The sequence below is a fragment of the Ambystoma mexicanum genome, chromosome 8 (genome assembly GCF_040938575.1).
Source record: "Ambystoma mexicanum isolate Mex_15411 chromosome 8, UKY_AmexF1_1, whole genome shotgun sequence".
Lineage (NCBI taxonomy): Eukaryota > Metazoa > Chordata > Amphibia > Caudata > Ambystomatidae > Ambystoma > Ambystoma mexicanum.
In genome coordinates, this window is record NC_090929.1 from 1,666,862,688 (window position 1) to 1,666,884,847 (window position 22,160).

Sequence of the window (22,160 nt, forward strand, 5' to 3'; positions counted from 1 at the left end):
CAAACCCATTGGTCAGTAAGAGATCATAAATCCGAGATATGATAGGCCCCCCTTCAGCTATATTGTAGAGTGTGTCCACTATCGAATGTTTTTCCATCAGTTCCCTTTGTGCTGGCCATCTACTTGTAAACTCCCTTCTAATTGTACTGTGTAACCTATATTGTCCTCCGTGCATCCCCGTCTGCTGTGCCTACTCAGTGAAAGATGTGAAAATGGTATCTTGCAGCAAATCCCCCCCACTGTGGCCACCCCACTAGCCTCCTAGCACCTGTGAATATTCGATCTCGCCTGGGCGTGGCTGCGACTATCGATACCAAAAGTATCTGTTCAGACACAGGGTCAATTAACCCTATTGCAGCCATGGCTCTGTCCCATACTTGCAATCCCAGGGACACCAAAAGCGACCACTGACCTGCCTGAGGTTTCCTGAACCACAAGACCTCCTTTCAATAATAACGCCCATCAATGGCTTGTAGCATCATTGTGTATGGACTAAGGTCGTCATCGAGTCAATCTACTGCACATTGCAGCTGTCTCGCTATATAATACAATTCGAAGTTTGGGACCCAAATGCTCCCCTCTGCATGCGACCTATATAGTGTTTATAGTGCAATTCTTTTCCTCCCATTTTGTCACAGGAAGCCTCTGCAGATGCCTTCCAAGGTCCTAAAGAAATGTCTTATGATATAGAACGGGACATTCACAAAAATGTGTAATAACCTGGGCAACACCACCATCTTCAACAGTGCTGCCCTCCCCATCATAGAAAGGGGTAATTTGTTCCAGAACCTCATGAAGCTTTTAATGCCCTCCAGGGCCTGTAGCTTATTGTGCCTGTGTTCAATCATTGGGTCGTGATACATGTTGACTCCTAAATAGTTAAACGTACACTGCTTCCATTGTGTCAAGACCAGTCTTCAATCCAACGCAAGAGCTGTTGAGCACCAAAGTCCCCCAAAGTTGTTGCGCACTCCACTGATCTAAAAAACAACTAAGGCCGCAACACCCCAGGGCGAAAGGGGAAGTGGAGAAAATAAAAAAATCAGACACTGGATCCTCAATCTTTTTCCAGTATCTGCATAGACGAGAGATTCACACAATATTAAATATATTCTTACATTCCCATCTAAAACATTATGTTGACCTTTTTATATGGGATAATTGCCTGAAATCTTCTCTGCAACTGCCTAGAGGATTCCTATTTTTATTTTTAACTTGTTTTGCTCATTACTCTTTATTCCCAGCTCCTTACTCTAGTACCTGCGCTAAATCCTGGAATTCTTATGTTACCAAAAATTCCTAGAATGTAAGTGTGTACCCTTTTATTCTCTACTGGAGATGGTCAAGTAAGCAGTTATTGCTTAGATTCATGTGAACAGTCTCAAACAGAATGAGTTCTTTGGTTTGTGCACAGTTGGTATAACTGCTAGTACTGGGTAGAAAGTGTTCAAAAAGAGTTTCTTATTTTAGCTCAGAATCTTCACCAGCAATTATTACAAGTGTCCATTCAGTGAAAACAGGACTTCTGGCTTTAATCACAGAAATTCAAACAAAAATGTATCTTGGTTGAATTCATTCTAAGAATGCATACCATGAATTAACAGGCACTGAACTATAGTGTCCATGCAGTCTTTCTTTTTAAAAACAAGAAATGTAACATTTACAAACTGTTTCCAACGGCGAATAAAAGTTTGTTGGGCTTTTACTATTTCACTGCAGCCTGCAGTTCACAACATCCACGCACGTAATGTGCTTCAAATGGAATTCAAAGTCAATTACTTCAAGCAGGAAGTATACACTGTAACTCCTTCACCGCGCTTCGTAGAACAGAAAAAATCAAATTACACCACGGTCCCAAAAAGGAAGTTCGCGCTAGATTACCTTGCCAAGGAAAGGGAATCTGCTTGCTTCTTCCCTTGCCTCACCTTAGGGGAATGCGTTGCTGTGTGATACGTTGCGCGACTCTCACAGAAGATGAGATCAGCTGATTGTGCCATTGCAGCTAATCTTCCTTGTGATCTCAGGAGCCGCGCAGGGAAAAACGCCTGGCAAGGTAAATCAACAGAACATGAGAGAGATTCTCCGGACAAATCTCCCAGTAAATACACGCGCACAAGAAGTCAGTCAGCACTAAAAGATCTATGGAAGCAGGTTTTCTTACGCAATGGTTTCCTTTTTGAAAACAAAGATTGGCTTTGAATTAAAAACTGAATTAGTGAAATGTACTTAGCTTAATTGCAGATCAAACTGATCTGCCAATCTTCTTCTTTTCACAATGGTGACTTCTTCTTCACTGAAGGAATCCTGTCTTGATTTCTGCTTTCTTCTGATCCAGAATGGGTTTTTTCTTGAATACCTCGGCCTAAAACTCAGGAGCAAACTAAAACATGATCTACAAACAAGATATCTCAAATGAAAGGCAGTTTAGAATGTTCAAAACAATCCCTTGTTTTTTCTTTCACCCAAACACGACTCCTGTTCCTTCCCTACATCTTGGCTTGGGTTCCCATCCGTATTCTGAAGACAAAAGCTACACCCCAATATAAATGAAAAACCAGCCAGTGGAATGAATTGAAGATACTCAAACAGGCCGTTAAAAGGCCACCAAAATGGGGGAGGACCCCCAAGGGTCACAACACAGATCAATCCACTAAGAACGAAACAATCGTTAAAAATACTGTATTTATTTACAATTTGTACTCGTTAAAATAAGTATTAAATCATCTGAAGTTCTGTACAAAAAATATGCAAAGTGACAACATTAATGTATCAATCATAAAGTGCATCGTATAAAGTGACTGAGTGCTAGTTTCACTGTTGGCTGTAAGTGAAAAAGTCAAAGAAATAAATCACAGTAGACCTAGATGCTACTAGATTGATCCCAAAAAGGGGTTTCCCGTGCGAGCAAAGAAAGTCACTCGATAAGGGAAACCACCATCGCCTATTCAGATCTGAAGGCAAAAGGGCCAAAAATAAATCAACAAAGGGCAATCTAGTCACTAAAGGATCATGCAGCCAACCACAATGGTTAGTTACAGCACTGCACAATATAATGAACACATAAACATTGAAAAAAACGCTAAAATTAGCCAAGGGATGCTATGCGTCAACTACTCTTGTGTCAGGACAGGTACAATGTGACATACAGTACAATAGACCTGGCAAAATTAACAGATAGTAGTTTCGATGGAGACAACACGTCTAACTCAAAAGCCGACGATATCCATCTTCATCAGGACATGGCATTCCCGTAGGCATCATAATTCTTTGAAATTCATCTGTGTCTTAATTTACACAATATATTTAGAGAACAAGGTTAAACATTTCGCAATGCATAAAACACACCTAAAATGTAAACACAGAGGAAAAAAGAAAAAAAGAAATTTTAACAGTTACATCAACAATGTGAAAAATAGACATATAAAAGTGGAAGATCTGTGAGTGAATCCCAAAGGGCCCAACCCATTAACCATAGCTCAATTGCGTCATGAGATCTGAAAAACAATGTGGGAGAAAAGATATTTACCATAGTCTCAACCAATTAGGCTGGTCCCGGAATCCTGTCGATAAGTCCAGGAAGTATTAATCAGGCTGTGCCATAAACTGGGTCGCTATGAATTAGACCTAGATGTAAGGGTATAAAATCACACATAAGAATGTCTCCAAAGGTTTATGTGCAGTGAAACAGGAATATCCAAAGTGGCAAATTCAGCTGCATATAAAACAAGATGTAAAAAAAGATAATGAATCCAAAAAAGCAAAAAGGAAAAGAGAAGGGAACCATTTATATCCTAAAAGTGCAATGGGAAACGAAGCCCCTCCAAATTGGAATACCATATATGTAAAATACATATCAAATATAAATGTAAAAAATAATAATGAAAAGCAACAACATGCCGTAGCCGCGGCAAAGTCAATAAGAATTGTACCATATAAGTGGTGGAATAAGTTCACGTTATAGAATAACAGCCAAGAGATTCAGGCTGTCAATTGATGGAATACACCATAAGGGATTCAAAACGCAACGAGGTAGCAAATATATATGACAGGCTGACAAGTAATGTCACATAACCAGAAGGACCTATCTCACATCATGAAAGATTCATTGCATCTAGGTGGATGAGATTGCCTTCTAATTAAGTATACGTGGGCACTGTGCAGGATCTCCCAGCCAACGCAAAATCCCCTGTCAACATTAGTATCTGGGAGTCCGGTTGAACACTGATTGCCATTCCTCCTGAGCGTTTAATCTGGATATATGGCTTTGAGTATTATATATCCACCAGTGTTCGCGTGAGGCAAGTCTATTAGCCGTAGCATATTGGTCAGGCCCTAAAACACGCTCTAGGCACCACCATTGTAAGTCCTTACAACTATGTTGATACTCAATAAAATGCCCCACTAAGGGCGAAGACAAATTATGCATTCTACATTCTAATCCAGGATCTGTGCTCTGAAATCCTCAATTTTATAGGTCTCGATGTCTTACCTATATAGGACTTCATACAAGGGCATGTTATAACATAGACCACATTCTTGGAATTACATGTGGTGTGGTCCCTCAATTTCCAAGACTTGTGGTTAATGGTGACGGTGTTGGTAGCCGTAGTAAATCCGCATGGCAACACTGCCCACACGGGTAGTGGCCAGTGACCTTCTCCATGCCCCACATTTGAGTGATAGTTAATGGTGCCTTGGTGGCATGCGACCTGTCCGCCTGAGATAGCCAACTCTTGAGGTTCTTTCCCTTTTTGAAGGCATACATCGGACGCTCATGGTCTGCTATATTCATTTGGAGCAGATGCCAATGTCTGCCTATAGCCTTCTTAATCTCTGCATGGTATGTGCTGTAAGTCATAGCGCAGACCATGCGTGAGTGGTTCGAATTTGCACGAGTGTTTTTGGCCAATAGTACCTCACGGTGTTGGTAACGTGCCCTTTTACGTGACTGCCGCAGTGTATGCCGAGGATACCCTCTCTTGGAAAGTCTATCCTCTATAGTGTTGGATTGTGTCACAAAGTCCTTCTTGTCGGTACAATTCCGTCTAGCCCTGAGGAATTGTCCATAGGGGATGCTTTCCCTTAGGGATTGGGGATGAAAACTCTCAAAATGTAAGATCGTATTACGGTCAGTAGTTTTACGATACAAGTCTGTTGTAATTATTCCATCCTTTGTTTTTAGTTGGAGATCCAAAAAGGAAATAGACGTACTGCTGGTAGACATAGTGAACCGTAGATGGTCATTTTGGGAATTAATCCATGTCAAAAATTGATCATGGTTTCCCTTAGTTTTGTCTCAAATAATGATGATATCGTCTATATATCTCTTATAAAAAATGATGGATTGCTGTTAAGGGTTGGAATCATCAAAAATGGAGACCTTTTCAAAGACCCACATAAAGAGGGTCGCGTAATTGGGAGCAAAGGCTGCGCCCATTGCGGTTCCCTTGACTTGTAAGTAAAAACTATCTTTGAACCTAAAGTAATTTTTAGTTAGGGCAATTTCTAGCAAATCTACAATAAATTCACTAGGAACCAGCTGCGGATCACTTCGAAGGTCCAGTAAAAAACTTCATAATCAGCAGCGACTCAGACTGTGGGATATTTGAATATAACGATTCCACGTCTAAAGTAATAAACAAATTATTAGCAGAGTCAAAGGGAAGGCCTTCCAGGTGGACAATGGCATCAGTAGTATCTGACAAAAAAGTGGGAGTTTCGGCAGCCAAAGGTTTGAGAAAATAATCAATAAATTTACCCAAAGGTTCCAAGATGGACCCACAGAGAGACACAATCGGTCTGCCTGGGGAATTAAGCATATTCTTATGAATTTTTGGAAGAATATAAAACAGAGGGGCCCTCATACCTTTAGTTGTGAGGAATTGGAATTCTTTGGAACTCAAAATTTCAGCATCTTTGCCCCGTGTAGCAAGTGCTAGAATTTCATTCCATATTCCTTCTGTCAGCCCAAACCATTCCAATGAATCTTCACTGAGAATAACAAATAATTAAATATGAAAATAAAATGTCTATTCTCTCAGGGATCGGGCATGAAAATAAAGTAGTCTTTTTCCATAGGGACCTACCAGTAAAGTAGTGACTATTTTCCCAGGTACCTGACACATTGCAAAGTCAACACTGGCAATTCTCTTCACTCCGCTCCGCATAGACTGTTAGTGTTGGCCTGTAAGCTATGGTTAATTAGCCTGTTAAGTGTGTTCTGTTAATATATGCATTTCTGCTGAGGCTGAAATGTCATGTCATGAGGCGATGTCACTGTTCTATATTTATGATGTGCATGTTTACTTTCCATTGGGAGTTCTATCTTGGCCAGTTGATGGCCAGCAATATGTGTTGGTGCTGTGCTAGCATTGCTGGGGTTCTTTCTATGTTGTATTCATCTTAATAAAGCCCGTTCAACTATTATGAGCGTCCTGGTCTCCCTGATAGGACATAACATAGACCAGCTATCAGGAATAATGCCGATTTATCTAGACTAATGGTGATCCCCGACACCATCTCCAAATTATCCTCCGGGTTCTGAATATATAGTAGTGTCACCTGCATACAAAGATATCAAGTGTCTAGCTCCATTTATTTCAATGCCCGCCTACCGATATTCCACCCTTAGATATTGAGCAATAGGTTCTGTGGCAAGCACATACAGCAACGGGGACAATGGACAGCCCTGCCTCGTCCCATTTTCTAGTTCTCATGCCTCTGATATGCATCTGCCCATCTTAACTTGAGCCATCGGCCAAGTATACACCAATCTCACCCACTTGATATATGCCTGTCCAAAGCCAAACCGGCGCATCGTAGCATACAGCCAGTCCCACCTCACTGAGTCGAATGCTTTCACTGCATCCAACGTAGCTATAGCACATGGCACATCGCAGGACGCAGTCCTATCTATCACATGATGCAGCCTCCGCAGGTTCCAGGACATGCGTCCTGGAATGTACCCCGTCTGATCCGGCTGCACTAGCTTGCAAATCACCTTTTTCCATCCTTGCTGCCAATATGGACGTCAAAATCTTAATGTCTTAGTTCAGCATTGAGAGGGGTCTATAGGAACTACATTCCATCGCAATTTTATGGGGTTTGAGTAGATGTACGATCAGACTCTCTCAGGCTACGGGGGAGAACACCCACTGTGTACGAGACATGAAAGGTACTTTGCAAATGGGGGGCCAGTGCTTGTGCATATTCTTTGTAAAATTCCCTGGGCAACCCATCCGAACCTGGCGTCTTCCCCGTTGGCAATCCCACTATTGTGTTATGTACTCCACAGTAATGGTCATCTCTAGACTATATCTCTCCTCTTGTGACAGTCCCGGAAGGTCAATCCCATCTAATACATCCTCCAATGAGGTGCTAGATGACTGGTGTCTCTCCTTATATAGTTGTTGATAAAATTCACAGAACACCTCATTCACCCCCCTTTGAATACGACATATTTCCCTCGTCCGTTATTGATCACGTGTATGGGACTTTGTTGCACCTCCTTGTAAAGCCATACCAAGAGGCGACCGGGCTTGTCCCCTTTTATGTGCTGTCTTTCTGTATATTTGGCAAAGCTATGTTTTCCCAGCAGCCAAGAATTTGCGTTGTAATTCTTGAATCTATTCATCTTTATCCTGGGATGCTCTTGCGACTGCTGCAAGACCCTCAAACGTTCCTCCGCTGAGGTCAGTTCTCTATTAATATTTACTTGAACTCCACTAGACCCCACTATCGCAGCCCCTCTAACCACCACCTTCAATGCCTCCCAGAATGTCCCGGCACACAGTAGTTACCAGATTGTGCAACACATATTTGGAGATGCATTCCTTAATACAATTGCTGAACGGGGGGGGTCTCTAAGGGTTTTGCCCCTAAGTCTCCAAGTGGCTATCGGGGCTTGAGAAGGCACATATTGCCATTGAAGACTCAGGGGAGCATGATCTGACAGAAACCTTCCCTCATATTGGATGCTCGTAATATTGTGTACCAGCTCCCTCCCTACAAAAAGATAATCTATCCTTGAATGCACACTGTGGGGTGCTGAAAAATGCGAATAATGTCTGGTATCCGGATGAAGCACTCTCCTGACATCCTCTAAAGCAAAGGATTCCAGGAGCGTCGGCAGCGTCCTGGCTGGCGGAGGTGGTTTGGTGTATTTAGCATCTGACCTGTCTAGGCTCGGGTTCACCGTACAATTGAAGTCTCCCCCATAGTACCATGCGTGTAAGGGCTCAAACGTGGATATAAATATTGAAAAAACTGAGCAGCACCCTGGTTGGGGGCATACGTGTTTACCATGCATGAGTCCACTTGCTCCAGAAGGCCCTGCACAAGCACCATTCTACCCTCATTGTCCATTTGCACATGAGTAACATTAAAGTAGACCGAAGGCACAATCTATATCAAACCCCCCTGTCCCTCCCCCCCGAGCATATGCAGAGTACGGGGAGCTAAAGAGCTGTCTTCTCCATTTTCCCTCTTGCAATGACTGCTTATCTGTCGTGAGATGCGTTTCCTGCAGCATGGCTACATTCACCCTGTTCAGTCTAAGGTATGACTATACTCTGTTAAGTTTTACAAAAGCATTCAGCCCGCTCACGTTCCAAGTGAGTACTTTTAAAGTTCCCGCCATATATGTTTGCCTTCCCTCTCACCGCCATCTGCCGCCAAACCCCTTCCCAGTCTCCCCTGCTCTCTCGCAATAATACGTTCCAGAATGCGGTATTATTTTTCCCATTTAGCATACCTGCAGGCAACACATTCCCCTTCCCAGCCCCCCCAAATCTCCCAACTAGAAACAGCCCAGCATTGCTACCCTTGCTCAGGCAAGCCCACTCGCTGCATTTTCCCTATTGAGCCCCCCCCGCTACCTCCCCAAGGTGACCGAAGGAGCCCGCGAGGGCAGTGATCCCCCAGGCCCCCCCCCTAGAGAAACGGCGGCGTCAGGGGACCCCCGGAGAGCAGAGAACCAGCCCAGCAGCATCGGCGGCCGAGACGCCGCCAACGATTCGAGAGGCTGCGGGGCCGGGAGAGGAGCAGCCGCCTGCCGCAGGCGAAAGTCTGCGAGGGAGGGAGGGGCCCCCCTCCTCGCAGCAGGCATTCTGCCCCCACGCCAGCGATCTGCGTTTCGGGGGCGCCGACCTTCCCGTGGGCTGGGCCCACAGATCCGAACCGGGGCAGCAGCTCCCCCGCACGTCCCCCGCCACACCATTTTTTTTCCCCTGGACCAGGCCCCGCACACAGAGGGGAGGCGGCGCCGGGATTCCCCCCCCCCCCTCTCCCACCACCGCGCCGCCAACTCAGGGAGGAGATCCACGGTTTGGCGCTGGACGGGGTGATCCTTGAGGCCGCGCAACAACCCGCCCACGGGAGGGACGCCTCCCTTCCTTCAGCCGGGGCCGAAACCCCACCCCCGCTGGGAGGGGAAAGTCAGTCAGAGAGCGGGCGACACCAGGAAGGCCCTCCGACAACGCCAGACACAAGGGTGTGAGGCCCCCGCCAGAGTCCAGCAGGGCATGTGCCCGCCCGAAGGCAGCCCCCAGGAGTAGCGGAGTTCTGCCCAAGTGAGAAGGGGGTGGCTCCAGTTGGCTCCCCTCGTGCCCCCCCCCCCCCAACACAGCACAGGCATCTACAATGTTTTTTGTTTTTTTTCCAAGGAAGCCAAAAAGAAGCCCCCGACGGCCACAACGAAGCTGGGCTGGGTGTGGGGCCCCCGCTGGGTGACGGCGGGGCGTGTGCTCGCCCAATAACGATCCTCCCGCGGCAGCAAAGGAACATTCATTCCAGTGGGGGCAGATCTTATCCCGGGTCCCCCCCCCACGCTCCCCCCAGTTTTTTGCACAAGCTCCTTCTGGGCTCTCCAGGAAGGAAACCACCAACAGACCCAAGAGGGGTTCCCCACTCCCCGCCAGGACCGCGGTGGTCTTGGCGGCGGAGCACAGTGAGGCACCAGATGAACTGACGGGAAACCCTGCAGGAATATCGCTACCAGGAGACAGCAAGTAGCACTAAAGGTACGATCCCTAAAAGAGAAATGGCCCAGTCGGGGGCCCGGCACCCTCTACAGCGGCAGTGGAAAGAGGCTTTGCCTTGATCCTGCAGGAAATCAGGGACATGCGCTCTGACATCGCTCAGAAGTTCAAAAAAATTGACCAAAGGGTGGTCAAGGTCGAGGACAGATTGCTACAGGTCGAGACCAACCAGTCATCAACGGCGGCCCAAGAAATACAAATAGGCATGAGGCTGGATGCCCTGGAGAGAAGGGACGAGGAACGGGCCCGGCAGATGGATGACTTCGAATACAGGGAAAGGAGGAACAACCTCAGAATTTTTGGGGTACCCGAAACGGAAGGAGAAACAGAGACAACACCCGAGCGGTGCGAGATATTATCACCCTCCTGTTTGCAGAAGAGATGACGACGGAACTCGCATTCGACAGGGTACACAGGGCGGGAGGCAGAGCGGGGGGCCCCCGGTCGATCTTGGTCCGGTTCCATTACTATTCGGAAAAGACAAAAGTGCTGGAGGAGGCCAGAAAGGCCCGGGAAATCACCTACAATAATGCCCAGATCTCAATCTATCAGGATCTTTCCGCCTACACCCTGGCCAAGCGCAGAATGTGCCGCCCCCTAACGCAGCTGCTCAAGGAGAAGGGAGTGCGCTACAGGTGGGGCTACCCCTTCTCCCTGGCTTTCGAATATATAGGTCAACGAACAACTCTGATCACGGAAGATGACATACGGGGAGCTATCCAAGACTATGTAACGGACTCGAATCCCCGGAGGGGCAGACCTGGTGGCCCCGGCCCGTCGGGAGATATGAGAAGAACTGGCGCTAGGAAATTCAGAAAAATGAACACCCCGTCACCAGCAAAGGACAGAGAACGGAACGACTCTGAAGACTGAGAACAGGGGCGACCGTCAAGATTTCGACAGACGAGTGAGGACACAGAAGTTCTAACATTACCAGCGCCCCCTACGAACAGCAAGTATAAGGGGTCCGCAGAAGGGGTGTCGCCACAGGGGAGCAGGGGGGGCTCAAAGTGATGAGCTTTATACGGATCGCCTGGCCGAGGTGGGCAGGCTGGTGGTTTGGCCAAAAGCCAGCGATGGCAGGACTAACTGGCTGGACGCCGAGGTGGGGGGAGGGGAGCACACAAATGTTGGGGTTGTTCAGTTAGGGGCTGGGAAGGGGGGGCAGTTGGGGAATTGTTTCAGGCCCACCCGGGGGGGGGGGGGGGTTTGGGGGAGAGTGGAGCAGAATACAAAACTAAGGGAGCATCCAAGGAGGGACAAAATTATGATGTTGACTGAGAGAAAGGAAAACTTAGATTATGGCTGAAAGTTTGCCGGCCCTGGGAGTGGGTTCCCTCAACGTACGGGGCCTGAATACCCCCACGAAGAGGTCCCTGGTCTGCAGGGAATTTAGAAGGGTGAATCTTGACCTCCTCTTCTTGCAAGAGACTCACTGGGCAAGGGGGAAGGAACCCAAAATGCAGGGAGGAGGAATTGGGGAGGTTTTCTGTGCGTTCCATAAGGGCAAAAAGAGAGGGGTGGCCATTTTGTTAGCGAGGAATGTTGGCTTCGAGAAAGAGGCCATATTGAAAGACCCAGAGGGCCGTTACTTGCTGGTACGGGGGTCCCTGCAAGGCGCCCCACTTACTCCTGCCGTTGTCTACGGCCAAACGAAGTTCAAATTCAATTCTGGGAGGAGGTGAGGGATAGACTCAAGCTATTCGTCCAAGGCACGGTGGTGGTGGGGGGACTTCAACATGGTCCTGGACCCAACCCAGGATAGTAAACGCATTGGCCCCCAGACCTCCAGGGCAGCAGACGAGACCATGGCTCGAAACTTCCAAAGGTTTAAATCGGAATTAGGCCTGGTGGACACGGTCCCGACCCCCAGGACAGGTGCCCCCTCTTTCACATATTACTCAGCCATCAACACGTCCTTTTCCAGGATAGATTACATCTTAGTGGATGAGACCCTGCACCCTTTCGTTACTGGCCACAGGGTGGACCCCGTCCCCTGGACCGATCATGATTTGGTCTGAGTCACCATAGCAAGGGGTTGGCCAAGCGACCGCAGGGGTCGATGGAAGTGCAACGACTCCCTGCTTAAGGACGAGGTACACGCGCAGGAGGTGCTTGACGCCATATCGGAATTCTTTGAGCTCGATGATAATGGGGAGGTAGGCTCGCACACCCTATGGGACGCTTTTAAGGCGACCCTGAGAGGAGTCCTGATTAAAATGGGAGCCCAGAAAAAAAGAGAAAGGGAAGCCCAGGAGAGGTCTTTGAGAGCGAAAGTAGCCCAACTTCAGCCTGGAGGCCCCCCCGTAGAACTCTTAGACCGTGATCGGGTAGCTGCCCTGGACGACTATAGGCTCCAGTTGAAAGATCTCCTCTTACACAAAACAGAAAGGAGTCTTCAACTGGTCAAACAGAAATATTATGAAAAGGGGGACAGGGCGGACAGGATCCTGGCCTCGAAACTGAGGGAGGTACAGAGAAGTAGAATGGTGAGAGCGGTAAAGGACGAGAAGGGGTCGATAGGCCATGACACACCCCACATAGGATAGGCCTTTCGCCGATACTATAAAAACTTCATACACATCAGAATATATCGGGGGAGAGGCGGAGATTGAAGGGTTCTTAAACTCTATACAAATCCTGGCCCTGACCAGGGAGATGTCGGAGAGTTTGGAGGGTCCGGTGACTGAGGACGAGGTGGAACATGTGATCAGTGGGATGAAGGTGGGCACGTCCCCGGGCGAGGACGGCTACTCAGTTTACTTTTATAAAAGGTTTCGCTCGACTCTAGCCCCACACTTAGTAAAGGTGTTTAATGCGGTGCTGGAGGGGGGCTCTCTTCCGGACTCCATGATGGAGGCCATAATTGTGGTGTTACCCAAGGACGGCAAGGACCCCACAGAGTGCTCGTCCTACCGCCCAATATCTTTGTTGAATATTGACATAAAGATCCTAGCTAAGGTAGTGAGGAGGCGGATGGAGGAGATACTGCCGAAACTGGTCCATGGGGACCAAGTGGGGTTCATAAGAAGAAGACAGGGCTCAGACAATATCCATAAAACCACTTGTTCCACTATGCCCAGGTGTCAGACCTAGACGCAAGTGTCGTCTCCCTGGACTCGGAAAAGGCGTTCGACAGGGTCGAGTGGAGGTATATGGAACTCGTCCTTGGGGAAAATGGGCTTTGGGGCACACATCAGGGAATGGGTGGCCGCACTATAGAGAGCCCCAAAAGCAAGGGTACAAGTGAATGGCAGGTTGTCAGATCCATTCCGCCTTTCGCGGGGAACAAGGCAGGGGGTGCCCTCTTTCCCCACTGATCTACGTCCTCACAATGGAGCCCCTGGCCATAGCAGTTAGAGCACACCTGGACATTAAGGGGATCAGGAGAGGCGAAGTAGAATTCAAGCTCTCCCTGTTCGCGGATGATATTCTGGCCTACCTGGTGGACCCGGGCTCCTCAGTAACCCCCCCCCCCCCTCCTGTCCCTGATGGCCACATTTGGGCGCTTCTCGGGGATAAAGATCAACGCTTCTAAATCAGTTCTGCTCCCCATGAGAACACGGCACCCGGGTTTAGACTCCTTGGATAGGCTCAATGGGATAACTGTGGGGAAGGTCTCCATTCGATACCTGGGGGTCCTCCTCACCAGGGATCTATCACACCTTGCCTCTACCAACTACGACCCCATCATGGCAGGGATCACCGCAGACCTGAGGCAATGGGGCTCAATGATTCTGTCCATGACGGCAGTAAAGATTAATATACTGCCACGTTTACTGTATCTCTTCACCGCTCTCCCAACCAGCGTCCCTGACCAAACCTTCAGGGCTCTTCAGAATGCGGTGCGAGAGTTTATATGGCAGGGTAGGACCCCGAGGACTGCGAAGGCCGTCCTAACCTTACCAAAGGAGGAGGGAGGATTTGGGTTGCAAGATTTTCAACTATACTACCGCGCCGCCCAGTTGCGTGTCCTCCTGGAACACATGAAGGAGGGTATGGGAACCTACTGGTCATATTTGGAAGATATGGACGCCCACCCTCTCAAAGTTCGAGACCTCCTATGGGCCACACGCAGGTTCATCCCGAACAGACTCAAATCCCACCCGACATTGGGAGTTCTCTGGGCAATCTGGAGGGAGGGCCCCCAGACGGCATACCTAACGTCATGGCCGTCCCCGATGTCATCTCTCTGGGGTCTCCCCCTCAGACTGGGAAGTAGGGGGTTTAGCAAAGCACAGGCCTGGTCTGACTCGGGAATGTAGTGGGCGGGGCAGATGTTTCAGGAAGGGGAATTTCTTGCATGTGAGGAACTGAGAGACGCTCTCGGGCAGGGGTCACTCTCGGTATTCGAATACCTCTGCCTGAAGGGCATCCTTTGTGACCAAGCATGGGGCCAAAATTTGAAGACAGCTGACACCCTTTGAGAAATTACTCGATACAGCAACCTCAAGGAGGGGGCGGTATTCGGGATGTACAAAATCCTGAACACTATTAACTTAGTGTAGAGGAGAGGCTTAGGCACCTTTTGAAACAATTTGGCAGGCGAGGAGATCTCGGAGGACGACTGGTCAAGGATATTTAAAATAGCATTCCACAGGAACTTATTCACAGGTGATATGGAACACAACTTTAAGATTTTGCAGGGGTGGCATAGAGACCCCGTGAAACTGTCAAAAATGTTCTTGGGAGTGTCCCCCGTCTGCCCAAGGGGGTGTGATCAGATCGGAATGAGGGGGCACATGTGGTGGCACTGCCCAAAAGTACAGGCGTACTGGGAGAAGGTAAGGGGCTGGATTGCTGAAGTCTCTGAGGAACTACTCCCCCTGAACCCTCTAACGATGTTGCTGGGCCTCCCTCCGGAGGACACAGATTTATATAGGTACCCTAGAATGTGGGGAACAATGCTGAAGGCGGGAAGGGTGGCCCTGGCGCAGAAATGGAAGAGCCCGGAGACTCCCTCGAAGGAGCACTGGGAAAAAAAGGTAAAGAACATGTTCCTAATGGACAAATTAACGGCAATGATGAACAATGACTCAGGCTCGTTCCAGGCAAACTGGTACGGGGTGCAGCAGACCTAGGGATGGGACGTACACTGACGCCCGGTATGGGCCCGGGCGGGGGTCGGGGTCAGGAGGGAACAAGGGATGGAACAGGTGCTGAAAAACAGCCATAAAAGAAGTCAACGATCACGTTTTCTCCCAATGCTCCGGACACGAATGTGCTTCCTATGAGACTCTCCGAATCATGGTTCAAGTGGGGTTAAGTTATCAGGGGGGAGGGTATGTATTGGGGTGGTGGGGGAGGGGAGCTTGGGCCAATGCGCCAGTTGAATGTATATCCTTTGATTGTGCATTGAGCCCGATTGTTACATTAAGAAAATGATAATAAAACCAAAGTTAAAAAAAAAAAACACCTCTTGATGGATTGTGAGGGGACCTGGCTCATAAGAGCAGCTATGTTCCTCTGATTTGTGGAAAGAATTGAAGGCATACTTTCCGATAGACTGATTTGGGGGTACGAAACAGTGCTGACAATAAAACTTTTACAGGTACTAGAAAGAAGTAATATCATATGTATGTAGTCCCCTTCCTTTTCTTTCCTTGCCTAGGTTTGTAGTGCTGCTCTTTTATTTGTCTCTCTGGGGTCTAGAGGGTCCTAGTGGGCTATTATGTGATCTTGCCCCCATTTCTATGAATGGATTTTATAGGTTTATACGGAAATGATGACATTTTTCCTTTTTCTCTTCTTTGTCCTTCCTTCCTTTCTTTTATATGTTAGGAGGCTATTTTATATCTCGTTGTGTATTTTGATATGTTGGAGGAAACTAAAAGAAAATACATATTGTTTTGTAAATACTTGTTTTTCTTTTGTTTGTAAATGGTTTTTATAACCATATACAATTGTACTGAGTTTCCCCCTCCGCTTTCCCATGCACAATTACTTTTTGCAATGCTGGGTCGATTCCCTCCTCTACCTCCATTACAATGAAGTCATGTCTACTAGCTAGTAAGGCACTCCGTCATGTGAGGGGGATGCCGTGTACCCTGAATGATCCTGAAAGACTTATGGACTTTGGTCAAAGGCCTTGGCTCTGATGACTCCTCACATTGCGACTCGAAGGCAAAGATCACTAGGGCCCCTTGCCATAGGATCAGTTTAGGACTTGCAACCTTAAACCCAATGAGCAAGAAATCGCAGTTGAGGGAAGACAAGTCTTGGCAACATTATCTTCTTGGCTCTGTCATGGCTTTCTTCAAGCAGAGCTTAGCCAGGCTAGAGGCAGAGTTTCTCCTGGGATCAAGGCCGCTAAGGAGACTATCGCCAGGTGGATTGTGCCCTGCTTTCCAAAAACCTGCTAGTTTATCGCTGCCTTGATCCAAGACTACATCTGTTGCCTCCCAGGGGCATCTTGAAGGGCAGCAGCCTGGCCCACATCCTATACTTTTAGTAAGCATGCAAGGCTAGGCTTTTTTTGGGACGATGATGGCTCTTTTTAGCCAACAGGTTCTGTGCCACTTGTTCCTCTGAACCATGACAGAATTTGTTTTTGCTTCTGTGGAATTTATAGCATACATGTAGGAAGGGGTGACAGCAGGGGATACAGAATGATGACTAGTGCCTTCCTGCTGAATTCCTACCCACCAACCAGTGTAGCTGGCAGGTGAGGTGTTGGTAACTGTGCGGCAGGATGCACATTGCAGTCTGTGTCGTGTGGGTGTGGAGGGGTCCATATTATTTAAGGTGTTCTTGTCACGAATAGAGAGTAGTTTCCTGGGTGAGCTGCCTCAGAAGCAGGGTCCCCAATCAATCCCCATGAAGATAATAGCTCTATGTATTGCGCATTAGGAGGGCGGCAGTCTTTGACCATCGTTTTCAGCACTGCACAGTTCAGCTGACGCTTTCTTCCTTGTGAACCTTCTGTGACGGCGAGTGTCTGTAACCATTCGATCCTCTGTCCCCAGGGAATCTGAAGACACGGCCCTGCTGATCCTGAAAGAGATCTACAAGACCATGAGCGTGGGTCCGGACCAGCCTCTGCACTGACCACTGTGTGCCTGGGATCCCGCCACACCAGTAAGTGCCGACCTGATTCTCCTCAGTACAAGCTTTTCTCTGTGTCACTTTAGTTTGCCTTCCATTCTGGAATCAAACTTGCACTTGGTTATGATTATTTCCATCACTGGCTCATGCTGGCATTAGATTTGTCAAATGTGCGCTTTTATCACAAATAACACTAAGTGTATGAAAACCCAATCTTCCTTAACTTGCACACTGTAGGAGACCGGAGTGACCCCAGTTCAGGATGGTGACTGCGATTCTTAGTTGATTGGTTATTCAGTTTCTGTGAGGTAGTTTGGAACCTTCAGAGAGGTTCTAAACTGCCTTTCATTCAGATACTCAGTTTAGAATGTCGCAGTTCATCAAGCTCCACAGAAAAATGTTTTCAAAAGCCAATTAAAAGAAACGAAAATCCAAGACCAGGTCCGGTGGAAGGTGTGAGCAGAGTTTTGAGAAGAAGCACAGTATTCAGCAGCAACTGGAGACAGTTTAATAGAAAGCATAGTCTGCAGCTGAAAGCTAAGTTTTGTTAATACACTAAAGTAGAACTGCTAATGTAAAAAGACTTTAAGGTACTATTCTTGGTTGAAATCTTGTTTCTGGAAGTTTGCCTAAATGTTTTACTTGCTCAGAGGGGTATGTACAGCAACGTATTTTCAACGGCGCACGCATAATGATTAAAAGCAAGCACGCGAAGCGGCGGCTACCCATTGGAATAACAAGATAATCTGCTGCGGTGTTGCGCGTGTATTAGCAAATGACTAACGCTTGTGTATAACTTGCGGCACTGGAGAAGCCTTACCTCAGAAGTGTTATGCTTGGAAAACGAAGACAGGCTAGTACATGTTCAACCAACAAAATCACCAACCCTTTAAAGAAGTAGACTCTTGAAGACCTGGAACTTGCAGAGTCCATAAAAATGAAGGAAAGGAAGAAAGCTAGTAAGGGGCTAAACCCCCCCGTACGGCACGAGGGACGCACTAGAGTTGGTGCAGAATTGCAGCAAAGCGTCTAGAAGTACGGTGCACAGAACACAACAAAAAAACAGATTCCAGTAAGGATTAGCCTCCCGTCTTTCACTGAATAGCTGTAGGTAATCAAGAAATCAGATGACGAAAGAAAAAACTGGAATAGTATGGAGTAGCTTGCCCTTTACAGTGAGACTGCTAAATATAGCTTTAATCAGCCTTGGGTAAGGTTTGATGAAACACCAGAAGTACCCTGCGCGTGGGGAGAGTGACAGACTGGGTACTCCTATAGTGTTGATGAGCTGAAAACCGTGTGCTCTGTGCTGCTATGTGTGGCGTTGAAAAGTAGCTGTGAGCCACAGTTCAGTGCTGAAAGCCGTGTTTGGAGGTCTGCAGCTGCGGGGTATTACCGCGTATGATACGGTGTCTGTAGGAAGTGGCGTTGGAAATAGCTGTAAGCCGCAGTTAACAGTGCTGAAAGCAGTGTTTGGAAATCTGTAGCTGATGAAAGTCCCTGTGCGTGGTATCACAGGTGCGGGAAAGGAATTCTCCTCCGAGTCCGGCGGAACGAAACGTGACCGAACGCCAGCGGGAATAGCAACCTTTGGTCTGGCACGCAGGCTGCTGACTCGCCAGCGAGGCGACAATGAATCCGAATGGAACGGATGAAAAACGAATGCCGAATGGAACGGCTCAGTAAGCATACATTAAATGCTAGCTGGAACAAGCGTTAAGCTTCTTGTCACAGACCGCTAATCAGAAGCACCGAAGTAGTTCACCACAGGGTTGAACTAGAGGAGAACACACCCCCCAACCACGTGACCTAACACATGCATGTTTAGCAGCGTTTCCATGGGAATCTCCCAGTAAATCAGTACCGAGAGAAAAAAGGTCTTGCAGCTGTTCTGGTTGCAAAGTACCGGGTGGACTGCAAGTACTGGGCGAACTGCCTAACCCCACACTTCTTGACAGGTGATTGCGCAGAGACCTGTCTGGGTCTGGCAGGCATGACAAGACGAGACCGCGGTACTTTGTTCGCCTGGTGTGAGAGAGCGAGGTATGCGAAGCAACTCGGAGGCAGCAGTTTATTGATTTTATTGACTTTAGAAAATGTAAGGCAACGCTTTTCAAGTAGGCTACCAGAACTACTCAAAACTTAGAACCAAAAGTACTTTACAATACCGAACATAAAACTTTGACCATTCATTATAGGATCTGAGGATGTTTCGTTTTTTTATCTTAGTTCATGTTTTAAGAAAACAATTCAAGACTTTGTTTTGAAGGAGGTATTAAGATGTTTAATAAGAGGTTTCTACTGAAAAGAATTAACTCTACATTTCTGAGAACTAAAGAGGATTTCAGAATTCTCATGTGGTGTAGAGATATGAGACTAGTCTTAGTCTAGGCAATAGGAGTTCTGACAAGGAGTTTACCAAAAGGCCTTTCAGCAGAGAGCACAGGATTTCAGGTATGAAAGGGGAGCATTGGGGAGTATACATGGGAAGTTAGGAAGATCTCCACATGGTAATGTTTGCAATCTTGAGTCATCTTATCCAGAACAAGGCTTCAGAGGGCGGCATGCAGGACCTGGTTTGTTGTTTTATCTACTTCCCCTTTCACCTCAGGGTTGTCAACAATGCAATTTTTAATTAGAAGATTGCTGAGTGGTAGAACCTACGGGTGTCTGTGGGGCCATTGTCCGCTCCTGCAGGAAATGAGAACTGGGACCTGAAAGAATGAAAGGCCCACATAATTAGTCCTGCCTGAGTGAAGATGGAATCAGAGACAGAGTTGAGTCTGAACTCCCTGGGAAAGATGTTCAAGGAAATGAGGGATGAGATCACTGCAGCTAGAAAGGAAACGCACTTTCACTGAGAGCAACGATGGAGTTGAGCGTAAGGGTGCATGGGTCAGTTGAAACAACAGGTCCATCTTTTTTGAGAAAGAATCTAGGGAAGGAGCCAAGAGTGTTGTATCCAGAATCCAGTAGTAGGTCAGTGAAAAAGGACCCGGTGGAGGTTAGTAGGGCAAATTTGACACTAGGAATTTCATTAATGACCACACCCGAAGCAGCAGCTCCAGAGCGATTTAGTGGGGATTCACAAAAATTCAAGTAATTCCTGATGTAGTGGGAGTTACACTTCATGTGTCATCCCAAATCTTTCCCAACTCACACCAATAGATGCACCTACACATACGCAGCCACTTTTATAACACAATCAACCCACTAAAAATACATACAAACCAACACTTTCATGAATACACCCATCAACAAATGCACCCAGCAAACCAATGCATGCATCCAGCAATGCACTACCACACACACCCCCACATGCACATTCACACGCCCACAAAGTAGACACCCACAGACAGTGTCCAACACAGGTACACACACACACACACACACACACACACACAACCCCCATGCATCACCACCTCACACATACACTTCCATCCAACATACCCCAAAATATCCTTGCAGAAGCATAAGAATACCCCAACATCCTGTACGCCGCCAATGCATGCACAGCCTAACACACACCACCAATACAGCGATACTCCAGCACACACCCCAGCCACTAAGTGCCCAGTGCGCACAAACATGCACTCTCCCCAGTGCACCTCCAACATACATCCCCCAAAACCAAATCCCACATGCATACCACAGCGCACCCACGTCAACACCCACAAAATACTCCCACAGATCTTCCCCAATACACAAGTTGGCACACTCACTAATACACCATACTCCCTACCCCAAACTTCATCACCCACAGCACGCTCCAATCCACGTACATAATCAATGCACTTGCTACACAGAGAGAATCCCTAATGCATACAAACATGCCCTCTGTGCTAACACACACACACACACACACACACACACACGCACGCACACGCACACGCACACACACACCAGGACGTTGGTACTCCATTTCATTTGCTCACACGCCCCAGCACGTGCACACCAGCCCACTCGCCTGCACACACTCCCACAAACCCACTCAGCAAGCCTCTATGCATACCCCAATTTCAAACAAGAGACAAACTCACAAATACACCCCCACACAGTCCTAACACAGGCACACTTGCACCTCATCATTCACATACACACATACCCAAAATTGCCACACTACAGTGTGCAGACACCCCGTTGCAACCATACGCCAACAACCTTTACTCCAATGCTTGCACCCATTAGGACACACCATCAGCACCATGTACCCCAACACACATTTACCAACTCACTTCACCTATCCCACTTCACCGCGCCCTGTTATTTGGAAAATACCTTTATTTTCACTCACTCAATACACAAACACACCCACTTGGTTATGCCGAAAGGGAATTTGCTCAGGCCAAAGCAAAAAAGCTTCAAAGTAACAAAATCCGATCCATGCTTTCGAATGCGGTTGCTGCAGCCAAAGGTGGGAAGCAGTCATTCAGGTTCCTACCACTGACTGTGTGCAAAATATGCTCAAACTCTGGATCCAGGCTAGGGCAACGATGCATTCATTGGTAAATAGTTCAGACTTGATAACCTTTCAGTTGTAGGGTTCAACTGAACACATGGCAGGTGTGAACAAAATGACACATTAGATACATTCAATCGAATAAAAAAAAAGATTGTCAACCTGGCTGTTCTCAGTTTAATTAGCGAACCCTCACTGTGCAGGTGTCCACTATCGCTCTCAGTGACAGATATGAAAGGTAGCGTATATCTCTCCTGACCATCTCCAGTGAGGGGGGAGAGAGAGAGAGATATATTTGGGTGCACTCTGTACATGTGCAGCCGGGCCGAATTTACATTGTGGGTAGCAGCATTCGAATGCAGGAGTGGTGTGGAGGTTGTGCGAGATCTGTAATATGTGTCCAGCAAGGCCGATTTGACTTGGGGGTAGCTGCATTCTGCCAGAGATGGTGCTTGTATATGAGATTGTGTGTGCAGCTAGGCCGATGTTTTGTGGGGGGGATATCTGCGTTCTAAAGATTGTTGTGGTGTTCATGGAGGTGTAAAATGATGTGTGCGGCTAGTTCTAATTCATCGAGGTGTATAGCTGCATTCTATTGTTAGTTGGTGGAGAGCAGGGAG

The 22,160-nt window shown here is 47.5% G+C and overlaps 1 protein-coding gene across 1 annotated transcript in view; it reads left to right on the forward strand.

Annotated features, from left to right (window-relative positions):
* SEC23IP (SEC23 interacting protein) overlaps positions 1–22,160 on the forward strand; it is a 449,917-nt gene that overhangs the window by 401,943 nt on the left and 25,814 nt on the right. Inside the window, exon 18 of the mRNA XM_069611949.1 lies at positions 17,003–17,114. Within this exon, the coding sequence (XP_069468050.1) occupies positions 17,003–17,084 (82 nt within the window). The 3' untranslated portion in view covers positions 17,085–17,114. The remainder of the gene's footprint in view (positions 1–17,002; positions 17,115–22,160) is intronic.